This window comes from Diabrotica virgifera, chromosome 2, assembly GCF_917563875.1.
Source record: "Diabrotica virgifera virgifera chromosome 2, PGI_DIABVI_V3a".
NCBI lineage: Eukaryota > Metazoa > Arthropoda > Insecta > Coleoptera > Chrysomelidae > Diabrotica > Diabrotica virgifera.
In genome coordinates this window covers 197,756,319-197,780,855 of record NC_065444.1, presented here as the reverse complement: position 1 = coordinate 197,780,855, position 24,537 = coordinate 197,756,319, and the positions used below count along the sequence as shown (strand labels likewise).

The 24,537-nt window shown below is 28.9% G+C and overlaps 1 protein-coding gene across 1 annotated transcript in view; it reads right to left on the bottom strand.

The window, feature by feature from the left end:
* The window catches only part of LOC114328113 (polycystic kidney disease protein 1-like 2), a 311,210-nt gene that overhangs the window by 181,650 nt on the left and 105,023 nt on the right, over positions 1-24,537 (bottom strand). The window contains exon 9 of the mRNA XM_050644966.1: positions 349-585. Coding sequence (XP_050500923.1) covers positions 349-585 — 237 coding nt within the window. The remainder of the gene's footprint in view (positions 1-348; positions 586-24,537) is intronic.

The window sequence follows — 24,537 nt, the reverse complement described above, 5'->3', positions numbered from 1 at the left end:
ATACATCCGTAACTTTGGAACCGTTCATTTTAGAAGGATTATGCATTGGACCTTTTTTATTGCAAATTTAATGTAGAACATTTTTGTATTGAAGGTTGTTCATGCTAAACCGCATAGTTTTAGAAATATTGACGAAACCCTAAAAAACTACGAATTTACCGATTTCTCCCCCCCTTTCCCCCAAACCCGACGCTCAAAATGGTGTGACTTTTTTCTGAACACTATGGGGACCATATAGAACAATTTGGTGTTGGAGGATAACTTTCACTTTGGATGTCTGGGTTATGCTATTATTTGGATCAATTATATCATACTATAAGTAACGATTTTTGTAAAATTTTGAATTACTTGGTCTAATATTTTCAAACATTTGATCCTCATCTCAGTTACCAATGTTTTCATATTCTTTACATCTATTACCACCAATTCGTCAGCGAAAACATTTATCTTTTGTAAAAGAAATACCCATTGATGAGATCGTAGTAGGGAAAAAAGTGAAGTTTTATCATTTTCTCTAAAATATCGTTGACCTATCTCAAAATCCATTTTTTCTGGATCATCTACTTTCGTCATAGAGTCTTCCACCTAAAAATTATATTATATTAGTTATTAGTTTTCTATCCTAAAACTTAAAGTTATTCTTACACTATATAACCCAGTAAATGACCGTTTTGAAGCGTAATTTTCAGGGGCAACTCCAAATTGCATGAACATTTGGATTTGGCTTCTTCTTACCCTCCACTTTAAAGTTGAATGTGTGCCGTTGCTTGCTTTTACTTGGGGTGTGACAGTCACCCTTTTTCGGGGGTAAAAAAACGCGTGTTTAAAATAAGCCCGAAAATGAATAAACTGACTGATTATAAGCAACTTTCGTTTTATAGAGTTTTTGATGTAAGTCAATATTTTTGAGTTATTTGCGATTGAAAATGTTTATTTTTTGACAAAAAACTACGGTTTCAGACAGTTTTTCGTAAATAATACTAAAAAAGTAAATACTTTCACGAAAAAAATATTCTTAGCAAAAGTGTAAATTATAAAAGAACGAAAAAAAATGGTGTATCAGTAAAGTCTATGTATAGACCGAGTATAAGCAAAGTTGTAGCTAATAAAAAATACGTTCTTCTTCGTCTAATTCCAAATCGAATATTTCAACCTGAAATTACCGAAAAATTAAGCAAGTTTCGGGAAAAACTTATTAACATTTTTTAAAGGTTAAGCTTTATTTGTATTTTTTACAAAAGTTTCTAGCATTAAAAATAAACGAGTTAGGCTGAAAAAAAGTTTGTCCCTGTTTTTTAGTAAAAAAATCGTGAACATCTCCCTCGGCTTAGCACCCTATAAATAATATTAATCTTTACCGCTTCACAATTTAGTTTAAATATATGTGTGTTGCTTATAATATGTCTAATCTGTAAGTTTGATCGGTTTAAAGTGCTCATTTTTAAAAAAATTTGGTTTTATAGTAAACAAAATTTTCTAAAAATGTTGGATTTTTTTTAAATAACTTAAAAATGTATTTTCAAATTCAATTTTAAAGTAGAGGGTAAGTAGAACATAAATCCAAATTTTCATGCAATTCGGAGTTGCCCTGAAAATTACACGGTATCGCCGTATTTCCCGTAATATACATAATAAATAATACAAAATAAAACGGTAAGGAAAAAAAAAATAAAGCTGAATGATATTTGGATATTTGGATTTAGTGGAATTACTAAATTAAATTATTATTATTAAATTATTTTCTTCTTTTTATAATAATATTTTCTTCTTTTAAGTGCCGCCTTCCAATCGTAGGTTCTATATTATTATCACTATCTTCACTCTACCTACTGCTGCTCTGTAGAGTTTTATTGAACTTTTAAATATCCCTTAAATTTGTCAACCATTACTCACTCCTTCTTCCCATACTCCTTATTAGTAAATTATTATTTTCTTCTTTTTCTGATAATATTTTATTCTTTAAGTGCCCTCTCTCATCTTTTCCTGTATTATTAATTTTAGTATTTCATATAGCTGCCCTCTCGTTACGTGCCCCAGATATTGTAACTTTCTTATTTTTATTGTGTTTAATATTTCGCAATACTTCCGTGTTCGTATTTTGCTGTGTCCTTGCACTAAGCATTATTCTGTAACGCCACATTTCAAATGACTATAGCATGTGTTCTTGCTTCAATGTCCATCTTTCAAGTCCGTATTGGAGTATCGAACACACCAAGTCCTGAAAGTTTTAATATAAGGTCTTTATTGCAGAGAATTGTTTTCATTTTTATATACGCTTTTTCTATTTCTGCCCTGGCCCTTATTTCTATTGTTTTATCATTATTTTTAGAAATTCAGGTACTCAGATATTTGTATTTATTAACCCCTTCTATTGTTTGTACAGTAAGGGAAAACCTTTACTGTATAATACACTAAGCACCAAAATTAACGCACCACCTTAAAAATGGGACATTTTTGATGTATTGTATTTCCTTAACCTGTTGTCCGATTTTAGTGATTTATTTAATATGTTATAGCTTTATTCTTCAAAAATATCGTTGTAATAATATTGTTACTAAACAGATAAGTGTCATTGTATACCGGGTGTAACAATGATAGTGTGTTTTTTCTCAAAGTTTGGAACACCCTGTGGAATATTCTGGCATGTATAAGATATTGAAATTAATACTTAACTATAGCCTTATGCTTTCTTAAGGTGAAACAGTAGCGATCAACAGCTAGCGAAAACGCGTTCCAAAATTGTGGCTGTAATTTTGAATTTTTTTCGAGATATTTGGCACATGTATTCGCAATATAATAAAGAATGGTGGTACAGAGCCCAATTTGAAAAATATATTAATATGTGGAAATTACTCTGTAATTAAATACAATATTAAAAAACGAGCCTGTACCGCCATTAAGAAGAACAAAAAATACACTTTCTTCAAATAAACATTTTTATCCGATGCCTAAATTTTGTGTCATTTTGGAACTACTAAGGAAATAAAAAATTTTAGTAGTTTCAAAATGGCACAAAATCTAGGCAACGGATAAAAAATTTATTTGAAGAAAGTGTATTTTTTTGTTCTTCTTAATGGCGGTACAGGCTCGTTTTTTTAATATTGTATTTAATTACAGAGTAATTTCCACATATTAATATATTTTTCAAATTGGGCTCTCTACCGCCATTCTTTATTATATTACGAATACGTGTGACAGATATCTCGAAAAAAGATTCAAAATTACAGCCGCAATCATATAAACATGGTGTTAAAATGGTGTCTTTAAACAGTGGCTTAAGCAACGTGTCACTCAACATAAAAGTGACTGTAATATCAGAAAAAACTGTTGTGCCTTGGTAGAACACCATTTAAAGACGGGACATAAATTTGACTTTAACAATGTAAAAATCTTGGAACAAGTTGACAATTATAAAAAACGACTCTTCCTTGAGATGGTACATATTATCAAAATTCCAGAATCTATTAATTATAAGACTCATACTAACCATTTGAGTAATATCTACTGTAACATTCTAAATAATAAATAACCTTTAAAATATTTTCAAAAAGTGTAAAAATTCAAACAAATTACTCAATTATTCATCTAATAATTAATCCATCTTAATTTTTATTTAATTTCTAAAAATATCAGCCTTATACTAACTCACTATGTACCATCACTTACATTTTATAGATCAATTTAATATACTCTAGTCCCTTTCTAAAATTTTTCTACTATTAATCATACCTTTCCACCTTAAAATTCCGTTAATATTTTCTTTGGCTAACTTTGACCTATTTATTATTAAAAAAAGAATTTTAAATATCAGACAATATTCTATGAATATAAAATTTATTGCAGTTACCATAACTCCGAAATAATAAATGTCAAAATCAAAATTAAGTCAATGTCCCTTACGATATGTTCAAAAAATCTAAATTAATACTCTTATAGTTGTAAGTAATTAAATATTTAGCTTTTGTTAATTTCTAATCTTAATAAATTTACAGTTTTCTCCTGAAGAAGTCACAAAAGTGTGACGAAATATTGAGAAATAACAAATAGACTTTTATTTCACATGACCGAATTGCTGAAACTTCAAACCACTATATATATATATATATATATATATATATATAGATACAAGTTTTTATTGAGGTTGCAGTCAGTGTAAGGGGCAGGATGAGAGAAACTCTTTGTTACAATCGAGCTTTCGCAAAATTTATTTGCTTCGTCAAGATTAGCTAAAATGAGTATATAATTATATATATATATATATATATATATATATATATATATATATATATATATATATATATATATATATATATATATATATATATATATATATATATATATATATATAAAACAAGGTTTATTATTGGGGAATTCAGCAAGTTCTAGGTGAAAGAAAACACTTTTTACTTGTCCAAGCTTTCGGAAACTTTAATAAATTGTTCCCATCGTCAGGGTAAACTGCAATATAAAATATATGATGGTAATTTTATGTTACAGGACCTTACAAAATTTATAGTACTTACAGTAAGTTGTGGTTGTTCACAAAAGGTGTTAAAAAAGTTAATTTTTTTGTCAAAAATCTTATAAAGTTCTAAATTATGATGTTTTCAAAAAATTTTTTTACATTGATGGATAGATATTACAATTGTTTTTTAAATTATAAATATTTTAAAAAACAAAAATATCACAGAATAGATATTATGATAGATCGGATCATAACACGAATAACAGGTTAGAAATATTAAATTAATTTTTGATGACATATGTCCTATAAGACAGAGGCCATGGTCTTGTTCTTAATAAGTATTGAGTAAATTGTAGTAAGGTTTGAATAAGTATTATGATATGGGAATCAAGTCATTTAGATTAGTTTTTTAAGTCTTTTATAATTTAATTTAAATATTGATTTAATGATGCTAATAATAAAATTGTTTTCTTTGTCCATTGATGTTATTTACTGAGTATAGTAAATAATTAAATATATTAATAAAATATTAATATTAGATGGTCAATTTAAATTCAAGGGAGACAAGGATGTTAAAATTTGTTAGTTTCTAGGTGGTTTGTCTTTAGATAATAAATTAGAATAAATAACACTAAGATGCTGTATATCGGTTTTTTTGTTTATACATGATGGAGTTTGAGCAATGTATGTCATTTCTAGAAACTTTCTTTTTGTTAAATTAGGTTCATTAGATAAAATGATGGTTGATTCCCAATCCATATTATGTTGTTTGTTGTTTACATGAGTAGCAAGTGAAATGACATACATTGAAATGTATTTGTTTTTTAAATGTTTCTAGAAATGACATACATTGCTCAAACTCCATCATGTATAAACAAAAAAACCGATATACAGCATCTTAGTGTTATTTATTCTAATTTATTATCTAAAGACAAACCACCTAGAAACTAACAAATTTTAACATCCTTGTCTCCCTTGAATTTAAATTGACCATCTAATATTAATATTTTATTAATATATTTAATTATTTACTATACTCAGTAAATAACATCAATGGACAAAGAAAACAATTTTATTATTAGCATCATTAAATCAATATTTAAATTAAATTATAAAAGACTTAAAAAACTAATCTAAATGACTTGATTCCCATATCATAATACTTATTCAAACCTCACTACAATTTACTCAATACTTATTAAGAACAAGACCATGGCCTCTGTCTTATAGGACATATGTCATCAAAAATTAATTTAATATTTCTAACCTGTTATTCGTGTTATGATCCGATCTATCATAATATCTATTCTGTGATATTTTTGTTTTTTAAAATATTTATAATTTAAAAAACAATTGTAAGATCTATCCATTAATGTAAAAAAATTTTTTGAAAACATCATAATTTAGAACTATATAAGATTTTTGACAAAAAAATTAACTTTTTTAACACCTTTTGTGAACAACCACAACTTACTGTAAGTACTATAAATTTTGTAAGGTCCTGTAACATAAAATTACCATCATATATTTTATATTGCAGTTTACCCTGACGATGGGAACAATTTATTTAAAGTTTCCGAAAGCTTGGACAAGTAAAAAGTGTTTTCTTTCACCTAGAACTTGCTGAATTCCCCAATAATAAACCTTGTTTTATAACATTGCCAGCAAAGATTTCTTTTTTCATATATACAGAGAGAGTCTGTAAAGTGGAATAAATTCAATATCTCAAATACTAATTGTTTTTTTGGAAAATGCTCAGACCCGTCGATTAGTATTTCAAATTGTCCTTTTTGACATTCAATAATAATATATACAGGGTGTCCCAATTTAGAGATATGACGTCATCGTCGATTTTCTTAAATGGCAACACTATCATTTTGATAGCTAATTTGATAGGGTTTGTAAAGTTATACATAACTGCAAAATATCAAATTTTTGTTCTCTACCATTTACAAGATAATAGAAAATAACAAAGTTATATCTGTAATTTGGAATATATTCAATAATTAAAATACTAACTGTTTTTTTGAAAAATGCTCAGACCCGTCGATTAGTATATCAAATTGTCCTTTCTGACATATAATAATAATGTATACAGGGTGTCCCAATTTAGAGATATGACGTCATCGTTGATTTTCTTAAATGGCAACACTGTCATTTTGATAGCTATTTTGATAGGGTGTGTAAAGTTATACACAACTGCAAAATTTCAAATTTGTATTCTCTACCATTTAGATGATAATAAAAAATAACAAAGTTATGAAAAAGAAGTAATCAACTAATAATTGAATTTAATTATTTCAATAAATTAAGCAAAAACTCATAATGTTGCCCTCAATTATTGTCAAATTGTCAATGGGCAACGTTATGAGCATTTGCTTAATTGAAATAAATAAATTCAATTATTATTTGATTACTTCTTGTTCTTCATAACTTTGTTATTTTTTATTATCTTGTAAATGGTAGGGAATAAAATTTTGAAATTTTTCAGATGTGTATAACTTTACACACGCTATCAAAATAGCTATCAAAATGATAGTGTTGCCATTTAAGAAAATCAACGATGACGTCATATCTCTAAATTGGGACACCCTGTATACATTATTATTATATGTCAAAAATGACAATTTGATATACTAATCGACGGGTCTGAGCATTTTTCAAAAAAACAGTTAGTATTTTAATTATTGAATATATTCCAAATTACAGATATAACTTTGTTATTTTCTATTATCTTGTAAATGGTAGAGAATAAAAATTTGATATTTTGCAGTTATGTATAACTTTACAAACCCTATCAAATTAGCTATCAAAATGACAGTGTTGCCATTTAAGAAAATCGACGATGACGTCATATCTCTAAATTGGGACACCCTGTATACATTTTTATTGAATGTCAAAAAGGACAATTTGAAATACTAATCGACGGGTCTGAGCATTTTCCAAAAAAACAATTAGTGTTTGAGATACTGAATTTATTCCACTTTACAGACTCTCTCTGTATATATATATATATATATATATATATATATATATATATATATATATATATATATATATATATAACAGGTATATAATCTTTGCTGAACAGTTAGGAAACAAGGTTGAAATATTGGGGTAGCAGCAATCTCAAAGAAAACTCTTTATAATAATTCCAAGCTTTCGATAATGTTTATTATCATTAGTGAGAGAAAACTATGGTGTTTTGGATTTTTGATGGCACAAAGATAACAATTTTTATTGATTTTAGTTAGACTAATTGTTAAATACTGTATATTTATATTTGTAGTTTCCTGAAGATGATAATAAACATTATCGAAAGCTTGGAATTATTATAAAGAGTTTTCTTTGAGATTGCTGCTACCCCAATATTTCAACCTTGTTTTATATATATATATATATATATATATATATATATATATATATATATATATATATATATATATATATATATATATATATATATATATATATATATATATATATATATATATATATATATATATATGGATTCCGACTTTAGGAAGCCAAAAACGCTATATCGCACCGGTCATACGAAGCCCGACACCTCCTTACGAAGCCCGGATTCGGGCTTCGTAATTCTTTAATGTTATTTCCCCAAAAAACGTACTTTACACCATCTCTCGATATTTTAACCAAGTTCAGAACATGTGAATACGCTTGGGCTTCATATATATTCGGACAAATTTTAGAAATGTACCATAGGTAGCTCTGAAATCATGATTAACAATACGAAGCCCGGGCTGCTTATGCCTGGAATTATTATCAAAACATACACTCGTAGTTCATGGTATCTACCACCAGTTTGCGCTGCGAAAAGAAGTATATACTCTGTAGAAGTTCAGCAGCGTTAGGAAGCCCACATTGAGCTACCGATTATAAGAAGCCCTGAAGTTTGGCAACGTTTTTGCATATTCCTCAAAGTACTATTAGCTTGTAAACATTTTTATTATTACCTGGCAATGCACATTTTTTGTATTTTTGGGTCGTTCATCGTCATTAATCTTGTGTACTAAGACTCCCGAGAACAGATTATGGTAATTCTTAGCATTACCTGTACACAGTAAGATACCGACAGAAAAAAGATTTAAAAATTGAATCGCAAAAGAATTATTTATTTTAATTGATACAATTAATACAAATTAATACTTTGTATTACTAATTTACTATTTTAGTTTGTAATAAGCCACATAATTTGCTACCAAATAGGAAATTAATATGACAAATTAAATTATTGTTTTTTTTTTATTTAAAAAAGGTTAATGCCTCGACAACTAATGGCCATTGGCATGGTAGGTACGGTAATTTTTAACAGTTAGGTACCTAGTGTAATGTGTAGTGTGTGTGTGTTGAGTAAGTGTCTTGTTACTTTGCAAAGTTGACGTCATTGTCTTTGCAAAGAGACGCTAACTGTATCCGAACGTCTGCGGTTCCTCCGGTGAGTACCGATCCCACAAGGACAGAAACTATTTTCATTTATTAATTTATAATAAATGAAACATTTCTGACCCTGGTGAGATTCGAACTCACAACCATTCGGATTTTTCGATCCAAAGGTAGGCGCTCTTACCACTCAGTCAAGGACGGAGTTAAAGTTATTATTATTAAATATTACTTTATAAAATTAAAAATAGTCATTCTTATGAATTATGCGTATTATTCTGATTCTGATACGATGAACACTTGTTTGATGGGTCTGAGCCACACAATTGAGGGTTAGGCCACTGTTTCATTCGTATTTTTAGTATTTGTCAAGGCAACAATACATTATGTAGTGCCATATTGCCAAATATAGAGCTAGATTGTGTAGACCACTGTTGAACCATATATCCAATTTTTCTGCTTTTATTGATGTATTAATCTAAAAATGCTCAATTTGTGGACTGTGCCACTGTTGCTCTGAGCGCCTCATTTAATACAAATACAAAATATTTAATACAATAATGCATATAGATTTTCCCTTCGGAAAAAATCAAACAATATAGAGGTTTTTTAATTTCATTAAGGGTATGGGCACGTAGTTTCTGCTGAAATGCTACTCAAATGGAATTCATTTTTTTTTTCGAATTCTGAGAAAACTAATAATTATTTTTGAAAATTTTAAACTCAGAATAAGAGATTACGTTATTAGCGAGGGCCGAAAGTCCCTGAGAACTTCTATAATGTTTATTTTAATAAGTTACAGGGCTAAAAACTAAAAGAAAATTTAGTGTGACTTTTAATTTCAAAATATCTCATTCAAAATAAACTTGTTATTTATTGTAAGAGACTTTCGGCCCTCGGTAATAATTTAGTCTTTCATTTTGCGTTTAAATTTTTCAAAAATATTTATTGTTTTTTTTTCAGGATTTGAAAAAAAATGAACACAATGTCCGTGGTAATATTTTCCAAATCTTTGTCAGTAGTAAATAGAATATTGCCAGCATATTGTCAGTCAGACAGTGACAATTTTAAATATTTGACCTGGCATTGGGAATATTTTCAGTTGTTGATTAAATAATATTGATAATGTGTTTAATAAATACTTGATTTAAGACGTGAACTTAATAAAAAGTTATTTATTGTTTATTATTTATGGAAGATCCAAAGCAGAGAATACACCAGGATATATTCAGTGATCCAAGTATTGTGTTGTTACAGATGTTCAAAATTGTAAGCGTTTCATAGTAACAATATATTATTAAAAAATCACTTTATCACTTTTCCTCTTTTCTCGATTGATTATTAGCTTTTGTTGTACAGTAGATAAATTATTACTGAATACATAGGTAGTGAAAAAATTATCAGTAGTAATTGCACAAGAGCTCTGAAATTATCGAATTTTTCCCGAGTGACACTTTGACAGTATTAATTTCACGACCCGAAGGGGAGTGAAATTACGTCAAGTGGCACGAGGGAAACAATTCGATAATAATTTCAGAGATCGAGCTGCAATTTGCTGCGATTATTTCATGAATAAAACTGTTTAAAACCAAAATTTTATTGTAATTTATTTATGTAAGTACAAATTAGTACAATTAAACACACAGTTGTTATAAATATTTGACGATTGAAAGTCATCAATTTTATAAGTTTTAAAACAGTAATTGTCATTAATGTCACTGAATGTATTTTTTCACAGCAACGAAGGGCAACTGACGTAATATACTTGACGATGGGATATTATCAAAAATGATCAATTTAATTTGTATTTCTGTAGCTTTCTATTGGTCGGAAATATGAAATAATCATATTAATTAACTGAATTAACAATTAAGGCAATTAATTATACTAGTAAAAGTTATCCAAGAACATTCAAAAGCCATCTTTACAGTTAATGATGAAGTTGTCAAGTAAAGTTTACATATCCATACCAGTGACAATTTTACTACACGTAATTTGCGGTGTAAAGACAGAAAGAGTGGGGATAGCCTTAAAATATTTGCGAATTATGTACCGATGGCCCTAAGAAATGTTTAATAAACAACATATTAAAAAGTTCTAGTCTAGAAGTGGGCACTTAATTTTTTATTAAACAAATGAACTGCGAAATTAGATGTTTCTTTAAATAACCCCGAAAATATAAATTTTAGAAAAAAACTGACTTGACTTGAAAAATTCAGACAATTGAAAAAAACCTAAATATAAGATTAAAATTTTTATAAAATTAAATCTGTAGCTTCTATAATTTTTTATTTATAACGCTAAAGTCACCCTTCTCACAAATATTGGCGCACTGTAAACTAGCGAAGTGCACGGCTGAGTTATTTAAGTGTATTTCTCTAATTAATGGATCAAATAAAATTTTACAAATTGGACAAGAAAGAAGGAAATTAAGAGAAGGAACAAGAAAGAATAGCTTAATTGGAAAGAAGAACAATTAAGCTATCTTATGGTTATAATAAAAAGAAATAAAATGTATGGGCATAAGTACGGTGTGGGCTGAATTTTGTTTAAACATTATTTAAAAATGTGTAACTAATAAAATTTTTCTTATAAAGCTCTCAAATTTGCACAACTTACCTTTCAAACATCTTACTAAACAATGTTTCATTCAAAAAAATGCCAAAAATTTAATTCAAATGATATGACGCAAAAATGCAATTTTTGAAAACTTTTACGTAAGTTTTAAGGAAAAACGTAGTTTACACAATTACCAGCACTTTAAAACGGTATTACTCAAGTTTGAAAAGATTTTTTACAATTTTATAGGTGATTTTTTAAAGCATTTGATGTATTTTTAAAATTTACTCAATAATTTTATTTTAGAAATGAAACTATGAAACTATGAATGAAACTATTCCTTTTTGACAAAAATTAAGAAAGATAACAAAAATGTACCTAATACAAAAACCGAAAATTACCAACTAAAAAATTGTTTATAAAAAGTGATCAAAAATGTTTTCTCTAAAACTTACCTAAAATATATTTAATAATAAGCTTGAACAATAATAAATTTTCAACAAAAAAATATTTTTAGCTCTTAAACATTATGTCTGCGTAACTTCGAACCTATTAATAACTTTTTTATTACCAGTTTTACGAAAAAAGTTATTCTTTATAAAATACTCTGCATCGTATATGATCTCAGATGCAACCATCAAATATCAAATTTTATTAATTTTACATACGAGGTTTTACATACGATTTTACATTTTGACATACGAGGTATGTAAAAAAATATGAATTTCACTCAAGAGTAAAGTACCTTTAGATTTCACAATATCGAAAATTGTTATTAAAAAAAGTTGGTTGGAATTACAAAATATGTTTCACTGTTTAATTACATTCTTCTAAATGAGATATTGTGAACTATAAAGGTATGGTATGTTTAACAGTAAATGGTCGAGTTCAATTAGTTACCACTATAAACATCCTGGAATAACCGATAATAGTATAAAAGGTCCGGTTTCAGGTAAAATTTAAATATGTTTTCTGGTACAATTTCTTTGCTTTATTATGGGATTACCGTCTAGTCAGTGTTAATTGTCAAAAGACCCCAACTCTGTCTACCTCGGTTGCTTATCGCTCCGGGTGGGTCTTAACAATGGGCCAGGTCAGATAAATTTAATAATATTTACGACCGCACTAATTGAACTCAACCATTTACTGTTGAACAAACCATACTGAACTGTTAAGCAAAAGTCATATTTGTTTGATATCTGATGGTTGTTTTTTGGACTTTAGACCAGAATAGAGTATTTTATGAAGAATAACTTTTTTTCGTAAAATTAATAATAAAATAGTTGAAATAATTGAAATAAAATAATGATGATGGGTATCCGTAATTTGAGAAAACATTGAATTTTTTTTTCAATTATAATGATGTAATTATAATAAAACATAGTTTTTAATTCCCAACAAATTTTTATAATACCCATATTTTGATATTCTGGAATATAAAGGTACTTTACTCTTTAACAAAATTCGTATTTTTGACATACCTCGTATAAAATTGATAAAACTTGATATCTGATGATTGGGTTTTAGATTTTAGACTATGCAGAGCAATTTATGAAGAATAAACTTTTTTTCGTAAAATTTGTAATAAAAATGTTTCAAATATGGTTCCTTGCTACGCAGACATAGTGTAGAAGAGCTTCTTTATAAGCATTTTCAAATTGTAATGCCATATTCGGATTCAGCATAATCAAAAACAAAATAGAAACAAAATTCAACGATATTTTTAAAATTATTTTAAATTATATAATTTAACATGATTGTTTGGAATTAAGAACTATATTCTGATATGCAATTTCATCCTTCTAATGGAAAAAAAAATTTTGAAAATTTTTCTAATCAACATTATTTTTAGTTTTTTATTTCAATTATGATATATATAGATATTTGTATAACAAGGGAGGAAAGTGCTTCTTTTCCTCCCGAGAATGAAGTTTACTGCCCGACGCGTAGCGGAGGGCAGTAATCATTCAAGGGAGGAAAAGGCACTTTACTCCCATGTTATACATATGGTTTTTCCACCTTCCTCAAATAACAAGTCATTTTTTCATTTTTACTTAATTTATTTGTGTAACTAACCAACAAAATTTATTAGAACTAAAACTAATAAGTACGTACAATATAACTGTCAACTGTCAAATATAAGTCAAAATAAAAATGTAAACATTGTTAAATCAAAATAACAATTTACAGTTTTTTACCATTCTGTGAAATACAGAGTGTTTTATAAATAAACGTTAAAATGTATACAAACTTACGTAATAGAAAATAGATATTGTACAGGGCGTCAATAAGTTATATTTTTATGAATGAAATACCATGATGTCACTTTTACTTTTCTTCCCTAGGGAGGAAAAGTACAACTTTGCTCCCTACAATCAGGTCCGGAAAAGTATACTTTCGGTAGAGGTAGGTGGAAAACTCTTTTATTATTCATTTTACAAAAAACAGTTATTCTTTATAAAATATTCTACAGGGTCTAAAACCTAAAATACAACCGTCTAATATCAAATTTTGTCAATTTTATACGAGGTATATAAAAAAAATATGAATTTTCCCAAGAGTACTTAAATAATATACCCTTATTTTTCACAATATTGAAAATTGTGCTTATGTAAAGTTGTTTAGAACTAAAAACCATAATTAACCCGCCAGTGGTCGCTATATGAGATTTTCTCTCACGGTTTCAGAAAATTGCACAGAATTTTTTTTCTGGGAAATTATAAGATCTGTAGTTCCTTCTAGTCTCCTAACTATCCTCCCTCGACAATCTAATAGAATCGTCCGCTTAGATAGTGACTCAGTTGACCTAATATCACCCAATTGTTGAGTCAGCGCGCTTCAAGTGAGACATTCTCTCATCAAGCGACCACCCGCGTTACGAACTGTACATAAAAATTAATTTTATTTTGGCACTTAAAACCTAAAATAATGTAAAAAAAATTGTAATTGTCATCAATCAATTTTTCCAGAGCATTCTTGTTATATTTGTGTGCTGTGCCGTAAATTATCAAGATACGGAGATTGATTAATATTGGTTTAATTCCGATTATTTCTTTTTATTTTATTACATTATTATTTATATTATGTTACATTTTTTTTTCTTATTATTAGTTAAGAAAAAAAGTTTAAAAACTGTTTTAAAAACTTTATTTTGTAAAAAAAGGTAACATTTGGATATGTGAGAGAAAATCTCACGCGCGACCACTCGCGTAACAATCTACCTAGCGACCAATGCCGGGTCGCTAGGTAGGGAATCTATCTTTGGTTGGGAAATAAGCCACAATTAAATTGAAAAAATAATTTTATTCGCGTTTGGACGCCCAAATCGGATGTCGTTGTCAAAATATAAAATATTACTAATATTTACTCGGTAATATTTTGTATTTTGACAATGACATCCGATTTGGGCGTCGAAACGTTAATAAAATTATTTTTTCAATTTAATTGTGGCTTATTTCCGAATCAAAATAATTATAAAAATGCCACAAGAAAATAGCTTCAGAACAACACTAAAAACCATCTTCCAATATTCCATCCTTCTCATTGAAATATTCTGAACTATAAAGGTACTTTATTCTTGATCGAAATTTATCTTTTTTGACATACCTCGTATAAAATTAATCAAAATTGATATAAGATGGTTGTATTTAAAGTCTTTGGCCATGCAGAACTTTTTACAAAGGATAACTTTTTTTTCGTATAATTAATAATAGACCAGTAAGGATCTGTTTTTAGATGGATGTGAGAGGTGGCATTCAGATTTTTGCGGATAAAGTTAGGTGATAACTTCGTTATTAATAATTGATTAATGCTCCGTCTCAAATATGCCCGGAACATTAATAAAAAAAATAAAATATTTAAAAATTTCAAAAAATTTCGTTTTTTTTTTCTAATTTTTTTGCTTATAACTTTAAAACGATTCATTCTGGAACAAAGTCGTATAGGAATAAAACAAAGGTAATTAAATTTTCTATCAGATGCGATTGGTTAAAAGTCTCTTAATTAATCACCCTTGCTGCAAAATAGCAATAAATATAAAATAAGGGGGCAAAACAAGCCTGTTATTATTCAATTATTTTCCATCACTTAGGTTACACTTGGAACCTTCCTAATTCGCTTAGAAAATTTTTGTAATGTGCTAAAACCGTACACCAAATTTCATTAAAATTGACTTACTAGATTTTGAATAATAATTTTGCAATCTAAACTTTTTTTAAAAAATTAAACTTTTTTAAAATCTTGCACAACAAAAACTAGTGTATACAAAGATTTGTCAATCTTTTTACATATAAAGAAGCACTCCACCTATCTAATGCACTTTACAGAATTAAAATCGGATTGTTTAAGCAGCCTCAGCAATGTTTTAAAGTTATAAACAATTTTTTGGCTTATAAACAAATTAGTCCTGTGGCCAGGAGGGGGTGCTGCGGGCTCCTTTATTTAGATGCGCTTACCCAAGATTTTTATGTATTTTTTGACCCGTGGAACACGATTTTTTTGGGTAACAGTTGATCCGGATATCAATAAAATTGTTATAAACAAACAACTTGAGGAATTACATAACATCGATTTTTCGCAAAATAAAACACTTTTTTATATTTCTTGGGTAAGTCTAAGCAAAAAATGTTCTTACAAATTTTTTCGTAGGATGCATAGTTTTCGAGATAAACGCAGTGGAACTTTCAAAAAATCGAAAAAGTGCAATTTTTGAACGCGAATAACTTTTGATTAAAAAATAAAATAGCAATTCTGCTGACAGAATTTGAAAGTATAAATCAAATTATACCGGTTTTAATTATTTGCATTGCTAAAAATTAATTTTTTATTATTAAACAAAGCTATTTGTTTATAAGCCAAAAAATTATTTATAAGTTTAAAACATTGCTGAGGCCCCTTAAATAATCCGATTTTAATTCTGTAAAGTGTATTAGATAGGTAAAGCACCTCTTTATATGTAAAAAAATTAGATAACTTCTAAATGGTCTACTTTTTGTTCAGAAAGATTTTAAAAAATTTGAACTTTTTTAAAAACATTTAAATTGCAAATTTATTATGCAAAATCTATTAGGTCGATTTTAATGAAATTTGGTACACAGTTTAAGTATGTTACAAAGAATTTCCTAAGCGAATTACTAAGGTTCTAAGTACCACCGAAGTGGTTAAAAACATTGAATAACAACAGGCATATTTTGCCCCCTTATTTTGTATTTATTGCTATATTGCAGAAAAGGTAATAAGTTAAGACATTTTTGACCAGTCGGATATCATACAAAATTCAATTATCTTTATTTTATTTCTCTACGACTTTGTTCCAAAACGAATCGTTTTAAAGTTATAAGCAAAGAAACAGAAAAAAATCGACGTTTTTCGAATTTTTAAATATTTTATTTTTTTTATTAATGTTCCGGCCATATTTGAGAAGGAGCATAAGTAAATTATTATTAACGAAGTTATCACCTTACTTTATCTGCAAAAATTCGAATGCCACCTTTCACATCCAAAAATAGACGTTTTTTCACAAATCCTTACTGGTCTATAATAAAATAGTTATCATAATTGAAATAACTGAAAATAATGTTGTATATCCATAATTAAAAAAATTCAACTTTTTTTTAATTAGAAAGATGAAGTGGAACATTAGAATATAGTTCTTAATTCCAAACAACTTTTCATTACAACAATTTTTAATATTTTGAATAATAAAGCTACTTTACTCTTGAGTAAAATTCATATTTTTTGACATAATATCTCGTATACGGCTTAAAAAAAATGAACCGATGGTTCTATTTTTAATTTAGACCATGCACAACTTTTCACGTTGACGAACAGAACGTCTATAGTCGTCTAATTTCCATTGATGTAATGTGACACAACGTCTATATACGTTGAATTTTTCCCTATTCTACTTTGCAAAATACATATAGTGTCACAACACTTGCTTATACATTTGACGCAGTGTCCGACAACGTGTTAATTGGACACACTGTACAAAACAATTATTGTTATTGTTTAAACAAATAATAATCAATTAGCGGCAAAATCTGTGAGTAGAACTTTTTTACTTTAACATGTATATAAACTAACAAAAAAAGTTTTAGAAAAAGATAATCTTGTTTGAATTGCTCCGAAACAATGCATCTTTTCGTTCTATCTTGACTCTTCTAAAATGCTTCGTATAGATTGCTGAATAGAATTGGGCTTCTTATAACAGGCAATATGACGACTTATATACACATATAAGGATCTCGTAGAACAGTCGTATTATTTAAACGTAAATTAAAACATGGCAACATCGTCGGGCTTCGTATAATGCGTAATCCATATACACTGTGAACGCGTTTATACGAGTGGGCTTCGTAAGACTGTAGGAATAAGACAGTGCTACAATCCCCTTACCCCGTAAACCGCGGGCTTCCATTCATCGGCAGGTTGTAGCGGGCTTCCTATCATTTGTGAGCCATATATATATATATATATATATATATATATATATATATATATATATATATATATATATTTGTACAAATATTTATATATATATATATATATATATATATATATATATATATATATATATATATATATATATATATATATATATATATATATATATATATATATATATTTGTACAAATATTTTCGACCGTACTGTGTTAAATAGTGATTTTTAAATACTTTAAATATTATTATTTAAATACTTTAAATTTTAAAAATTTTAAATACTTTAAACTTTTAAATATTAACTATACACTTAAATGTTATATACTTTTACATTACGTTGGTTCATGGATAAGGTTTTTTTTTACTATGTACATCTTATCTTTTGCTACATGTCTTTTTAAGGTAACGCTAGTGCTTTTTAGCTCTCTTTTGGATGTTTAGCGTCTTCAATAAATAGATGAAGTAGCTGAATTCTTTGTCTCTTTTTTCACCCACTTGACCGATAAAACCCTACACTTACGAGTGCTCCTTTGTTATATTGGAATTGACGGTCGTACTCCTTTATGATATATATATATATATATATATATATATATATATATATATATATATATATATATATATATATATATATATATACATATAATCTTCTTCTGCCCTCTAGGGTATAGGTATACAGTAGTTAATGCAAAATTATTTCTTTTTGAAATTTCGACCTTTATTCGCAATAGGGAACTTGCATAAAATTTTAAATTCGAAAAAAATGTTATAAATCACAACAGAACATAATTTAAAACATGTATCAAGTATTAAAAAGTTTTGTTTGGCTTTCATTTGGCCCCTAAAGATGATTAAAAATTCAAATTAAAACAGGTGGCCCAAGCGCGTCGTGACGTCATTCGTTTAAATTATGTTTAGCTTCTTCCAAAAAAGTAAACAAAATTTTGAAATTAGACATTATAAACGTCAGTAGAAAATACATTTATGTAACCTCACAAGTGCTTTTGATCGTTTGAACTACACACACCGGCAAAATTAGACGAACACGTTAAAAATGGGACATGTTTGATGTCTCGTATTTCATAAACCAGTGGTCCGATTTAAGTGATTCTTTTAGTATGTTATAGCCTTATTATTTAAGAATATCGGTGTAATAATATTGTTTTTAGACAGTTAAATGTCATTTTATACCGGGTGTAACAAGCATAATGTGTTTTTTTCTTAAAGTTTGGAACACCCTGTGGAATATTCCAGCATATATAAAATATTAAAATTAAAACTTGATTGTAGAATTATGCTTTCTTAACATTTTGTTTTTTGATTCATTTGCTTATGTTGGAAAATAAAAAAGTTATGTGCTTTAACAACTAGCCATGTTTTTTATCAATAAATCCTCATAGTAGGGGAGAAAAGTATGCTAAATTTGAAATTACTCGAGCGTTCTTGTGACCTGGAGTGGATTGTGAAGAGTGGGTGCTACAACCAAAAAAAGTTAAGTCAAGTTTTCCATAAAGTGTGGGACTCTCCATTTTTCAATTTAATTTTCCATTTTCACCAATCGTTTTTTCCGATTATAGCGCTATTTATGCATAATAGGAAAAAATGTTGCGAATAAAAGTTGCTTATTTTTACGTCAAGGATCCAAATCTGCAATAAAAATTGGAGGCTCCTATTTAATATTTTAATGTAACCCCCCACCCCACCTCCGTGGGGGTCGTGTTTGGTGCCATTCGGTAGATTTTTGAAAAATATTGAATAGGTGTATTTTGCAGTTTTACGATCTGATGTTCATTTCGCAAAATATCGCAAGGTTCGTATTTATAATTTTTAATTTACCCCCACCCTCTCCGTGGGGTGTCACGAGCCCCCACGGAGGTGGGGTGGGGGATTTAATTTAAAATCTTAAATAGGAGCCCCCAATTTTTATTCGAGATTTGGATTCTTTACGTAAAAATAAGCAACTTTTATTCGACATATTTTTTCGAATTATGGATAGATAGCGCTATAATCGGAGAAAAATGATTGTTTCAAATGGAAAATTAAATTAAAAACTGAAAAGTCCCCCACTTTATCGAAAACTTAACTTAACCTTTTTCTGATTTTAGCACATACTCTTCACAATCCAATAGGTTCCCATAACGCTCGAGTAACTGCAAATTTAGTATACTTTCCTCCCCTACTATGAGGATTTATTGATGAAAAACATGGATAGTTGTTAACGCACATAACTTTTTTATTATCTCACGTAAGTAAATGAATCAAAAAGAAAAATGTTAAGCAAGCCTAAGTCTACAATCAAGTATTAATTCTAATATTGTACATATGCTAGAATATTCCACAGGGTGTTCCAATCTTTAAGAAAAAAACACAGTAAGATTGGTACACCTGGTATAAAATGGTATTTACCTGTCTAGCAACAATATTATTACAAAGATATTCTTAAATAATAAGGCTATAACATACTAAAAGAATCACTCAAATCGGACCACTGGTTTATGAAATACGAGACATCAAACATGTCCCATTTTTAACGTGTTCGGCTAATTTTGCCGGTGTGTGTATTTTAAATGTCATGTAATAGTGTCAGTGTCAAAACGAATGCCAAACCTAATAGGGAACTTGCACATTTTTTTATTGCATAATAATATTCAGTTTCCTTTAAAAATATTATTTCCAAAATTTCACGCCTTAAAACCTCATAATAACAAGTACAAATTTAAGATCCACATATGTTTTTTGTTTTCTGGCCTTGGTTTAGAGAACCTTTAGTCAATTTAAAATAGTTCAAACGATCAAAAACACTTCTGACATTACATAACTGTATTTTCTACTGACGTTTATAATGTCTAATTTTAAATTCTGTTTACTTTTTTGGAAGAATGTGAACATAATTTAAACGAATGACGTCACGACGCGTTTTGAGCTACCTGATTTAATTTGAATACTTAATCATCTTTAGGGGCCAAACGAAAGCCAAACAAAACTTTTTAATCTTTGATACATGTTTTAAATTATGTTCTGTTGTGATTTATAACATTTTTTCGAATTTAAAATTTTATGCAAGTCCCCTATTGTATTAACAATAAATTAGTATATTAAACTTTTTAATACGCCATTTTAAATCTACTTTGAATAATTAGTCAATCAATTATCTCATTAATCAAACAAATCAAACATAAATAAATTGTAAATCTCAGGGCTAAATTATGCTACCAATACTTACTTCCGTGGCTTCAAAATATTTCTCAGTGCCTTACTAATAGGGATAGATAACAGAGAATGAAATAATACACATATGAATTTCAATTAGAAATTATAAAAGTCGTTTATTTTATCAAACGGAAATAAATGTTTAATATTGAAATTTTATTTATTCTTCTATCTTTATTTTATCTAACAATTATGAAAATAGGAATCTATGAATCTCTATAAATCTGCTATACGGGATATTCTACCTGTTCAAAATTTTTTATATAAAAATTTTTATTTTATCAATATTATTGTATATAAAAAAACCAACTATACTGATTTTTGTAAGTAACAAAATTGATTGAGGTTCCCTGATTTTATAATAGTGAAATGTGTAGTTCAATATGCACTGTGGATTTAATACGCAACACCATACATTCATGTCTCAACAAAAAATAAAACTGACTTATGATGATGATTCTACAATGTCTTCACACAAAACACATTTCCTTCTTTGCTGGTGTTGCGATCCAAAGAAACTCGTCCACGTTTTCCAATAATGTCCCTGCTCCTCTGCAAACTCGTTCTCCCTTTCCTCACTACGCCTCGTACAATACTCGTTCCGGCTTTCTCCTGATGCAGTATTCCAACTTTTTGAAACACTTAAAACAAATACTGGATACTTTAGACTCAAGGAGTTATATCATCTCTCGACTTAACCTATTACTCGTTCCATGATATGATGCTTGTCACTTTTCCCAAAAACCAACCGGCGTTTTACTTTTATTTGTACACTACCCTCAAAACTGGACTCTTCCTTTCGATCCAATAAAACAGACTGCTTCTCTCTCCTCATTCATTCTCATCCTTCCAAATCGTTCCCCTCCAGAATTAATTTTTAAACCAATCAAAACAAACTTTCAATCATGACTTATTTACCAAAAAACTCTTTCCTTTTTCTAAACATGTCGTTTTGAATTTTCAAGAAAAGATAATATTCCGACTATTTTAATTCTATTTTCTACACTAATCATATTTTTATCTATGTTTAAGAATCTTCATACACAGGTATATTTTAACTATCTATTATGTACCGTGCGGCTAATGAATTACCTACCCGCATTTCTTGACAAACTTAATAACCTATCCTTTTGTTTAATAAACTATATTGTCTGTGGTTTTGATAAACAGTTCTAAGAACACTTTCTTAAAACCAGCACCCTAATTGTTTACTTAAAATGCATTGTTCATGGGGCTAGTCAACACTTCTGCGAAAACACTTTCTTAAAAACTAGCTATAACTATTTTTACAAAATTTGTCTTTTACAGGGTGTTCAAAATTTATATGCTCGTGGTTGAGAAATATGAAAATTTTTATTTTAATTTGAATTTTAAATATAAATATAGTTTTTTATTTCTCATGTCAAATAGGAATATAACAAATCCCCGCCTTTGTATTCGATAAAAATTATCTGCATCTTCAACTAATTTTTCTCGAGGTAAAACAATCTCCCTGTTTATTGCCTTCTCTTAATCTATGTCTTATACCCTAACTTACTATCTACTTTATGCAGTTCCTCCTTTTATTCGTGATATGTGTACACATCGTGAATATTATAAATTCCTCGGATCTTTTCCGAGTCCATATGCCTCAACTCATAACTGTTTATCCCATCTTCATTATTCACGATGTACGGACCTTCGAAAACAGGCATTAACTTTGCGCAAATGCCACCAGGAAGATTTGATACTCGTAACGCCCTCACAAGTACTTTTTCACCCCTTTGGAAAGTCACTGGCCTTCGTTTTCTATTATGAACCTCTCTTTGGATATACTTCTCATTGCTTCGCCGCAATCTTCTCTGTACTGTTTCAATTACCTGTTGATATTCTTTTGCCTACAAAGAAACAGCTTCTGTTTCCTTTGAGATGTGGTGCTACAGGAGAATACACAGAATATCGTGGACTGAAAAAGTAACTAATATAGAGGTGTTTCAAAGAATGAAGAAAGAATATGAAGTCATAAAAACTGTTATAATTAGAAAGATTCAATATCTGGGTCATATAATAAGGGGCGGGAAGTACGTATTATTTAGGTTAATTATGCAAGGGAAGATACAAGAGAAGAGAAACCCAGGACGACGCAAAATATCCTGGCTAAAAAATTTGAGAGAGTGGTTCGGTTGCAGCTCATTAGAATTATTCAGAAGTGCGGCCAATAAAATTAAAATAGCGATGATGATTTCGAACCTCCGATAGGGGATGGAACCTGAAGAAGAAGATTCTTTTGACTCTGGCTCTTCCCATGGCCTTATCGGCATTACACCCTTCATGATGTATTCCGGGGTTTCTTTTGTTACTGTACTCGGAATGGTATTTAGATACATTTCTATTTCCGCCATTTTCCTGTCCCGGCGTCGATGTTGACCATACGTTGCAATACGAAGAAATTTCGTCACTTCCTGTATAAATCGCTCCGAAGGATCACTTTGGGATGCCTGATGCTGACAAAATTTGTCTCTATTCCCCGTTCTCGAAGTTGTCCCTTGAAACGATCATTTCGGAAATACGTTGCATTATCTAGTAGAATCGTTCTTGGTGTTCCTACTGTGGCTATGAAATTGTCGATTTTTCTGAATATTTCTTTCCCCTTTGTGGTGCGGCAACTGTATAATTTTACGTATTTTGAAAACACATCCACCATCACCAGAATATGCTTGTTCCTTTTAGTGGCCATAATTAGATCGCTTAACATATCTATTGCTAAAATGTCCAATTTGTTCCGGGATACAATATTTTTTGCAATATTATTTTTGACATAATTCGCACTTCTGGGTAATTTCCTTTGCAATGCGGTAATCTTGACGGCTGATGTAATTTTCCCTAAAAACGAGCCACACCTTTCTGCTACCGATATGTCCATTGTCCTCATGTTATTTCTTTATGATCTTTTCTGCCAATGTCTGTGTCACTAAATATAGTTCCTTTCCGTCTATTCTTTTAAAAAATATGTTATTTTCTATCTCCGCTCTTCTTTTCTCTCTTTCCTCTAGGTCTTCCTGGTTTGTCCTTATTAGACCAGTAAGGATGTGCGAAAAAACGTCTATTTTTGGATGTGAGGGGTGGCATTCGGATTTTTGCAGATAAAGTTAGGTGACACCTTCAGTAATAATAACTGACTTATGCTCCTTCTCAAATATGCCCGGAACATTAATAAAAAAATTAAAGAATTTAAAAATTTCGAAAACCATCGATTTTTTCTGATTTCTTTGATTATAGCTTTAAAACGATTCGTTTTGGAACAAAGTCGTAGAGAAATAAAATAAAGATAATTGAATTTTGTATGATATACGACTGTTAAAAAATGTCTTGTCTTAAAGTTACCTTTTCTGCAATATAGCAATAAATACAAAATAAGGGGGCAAAATAAGTCTGTTGTTATTCAATATTTTTTAACCACTTTGGTGGCACTTAGAACC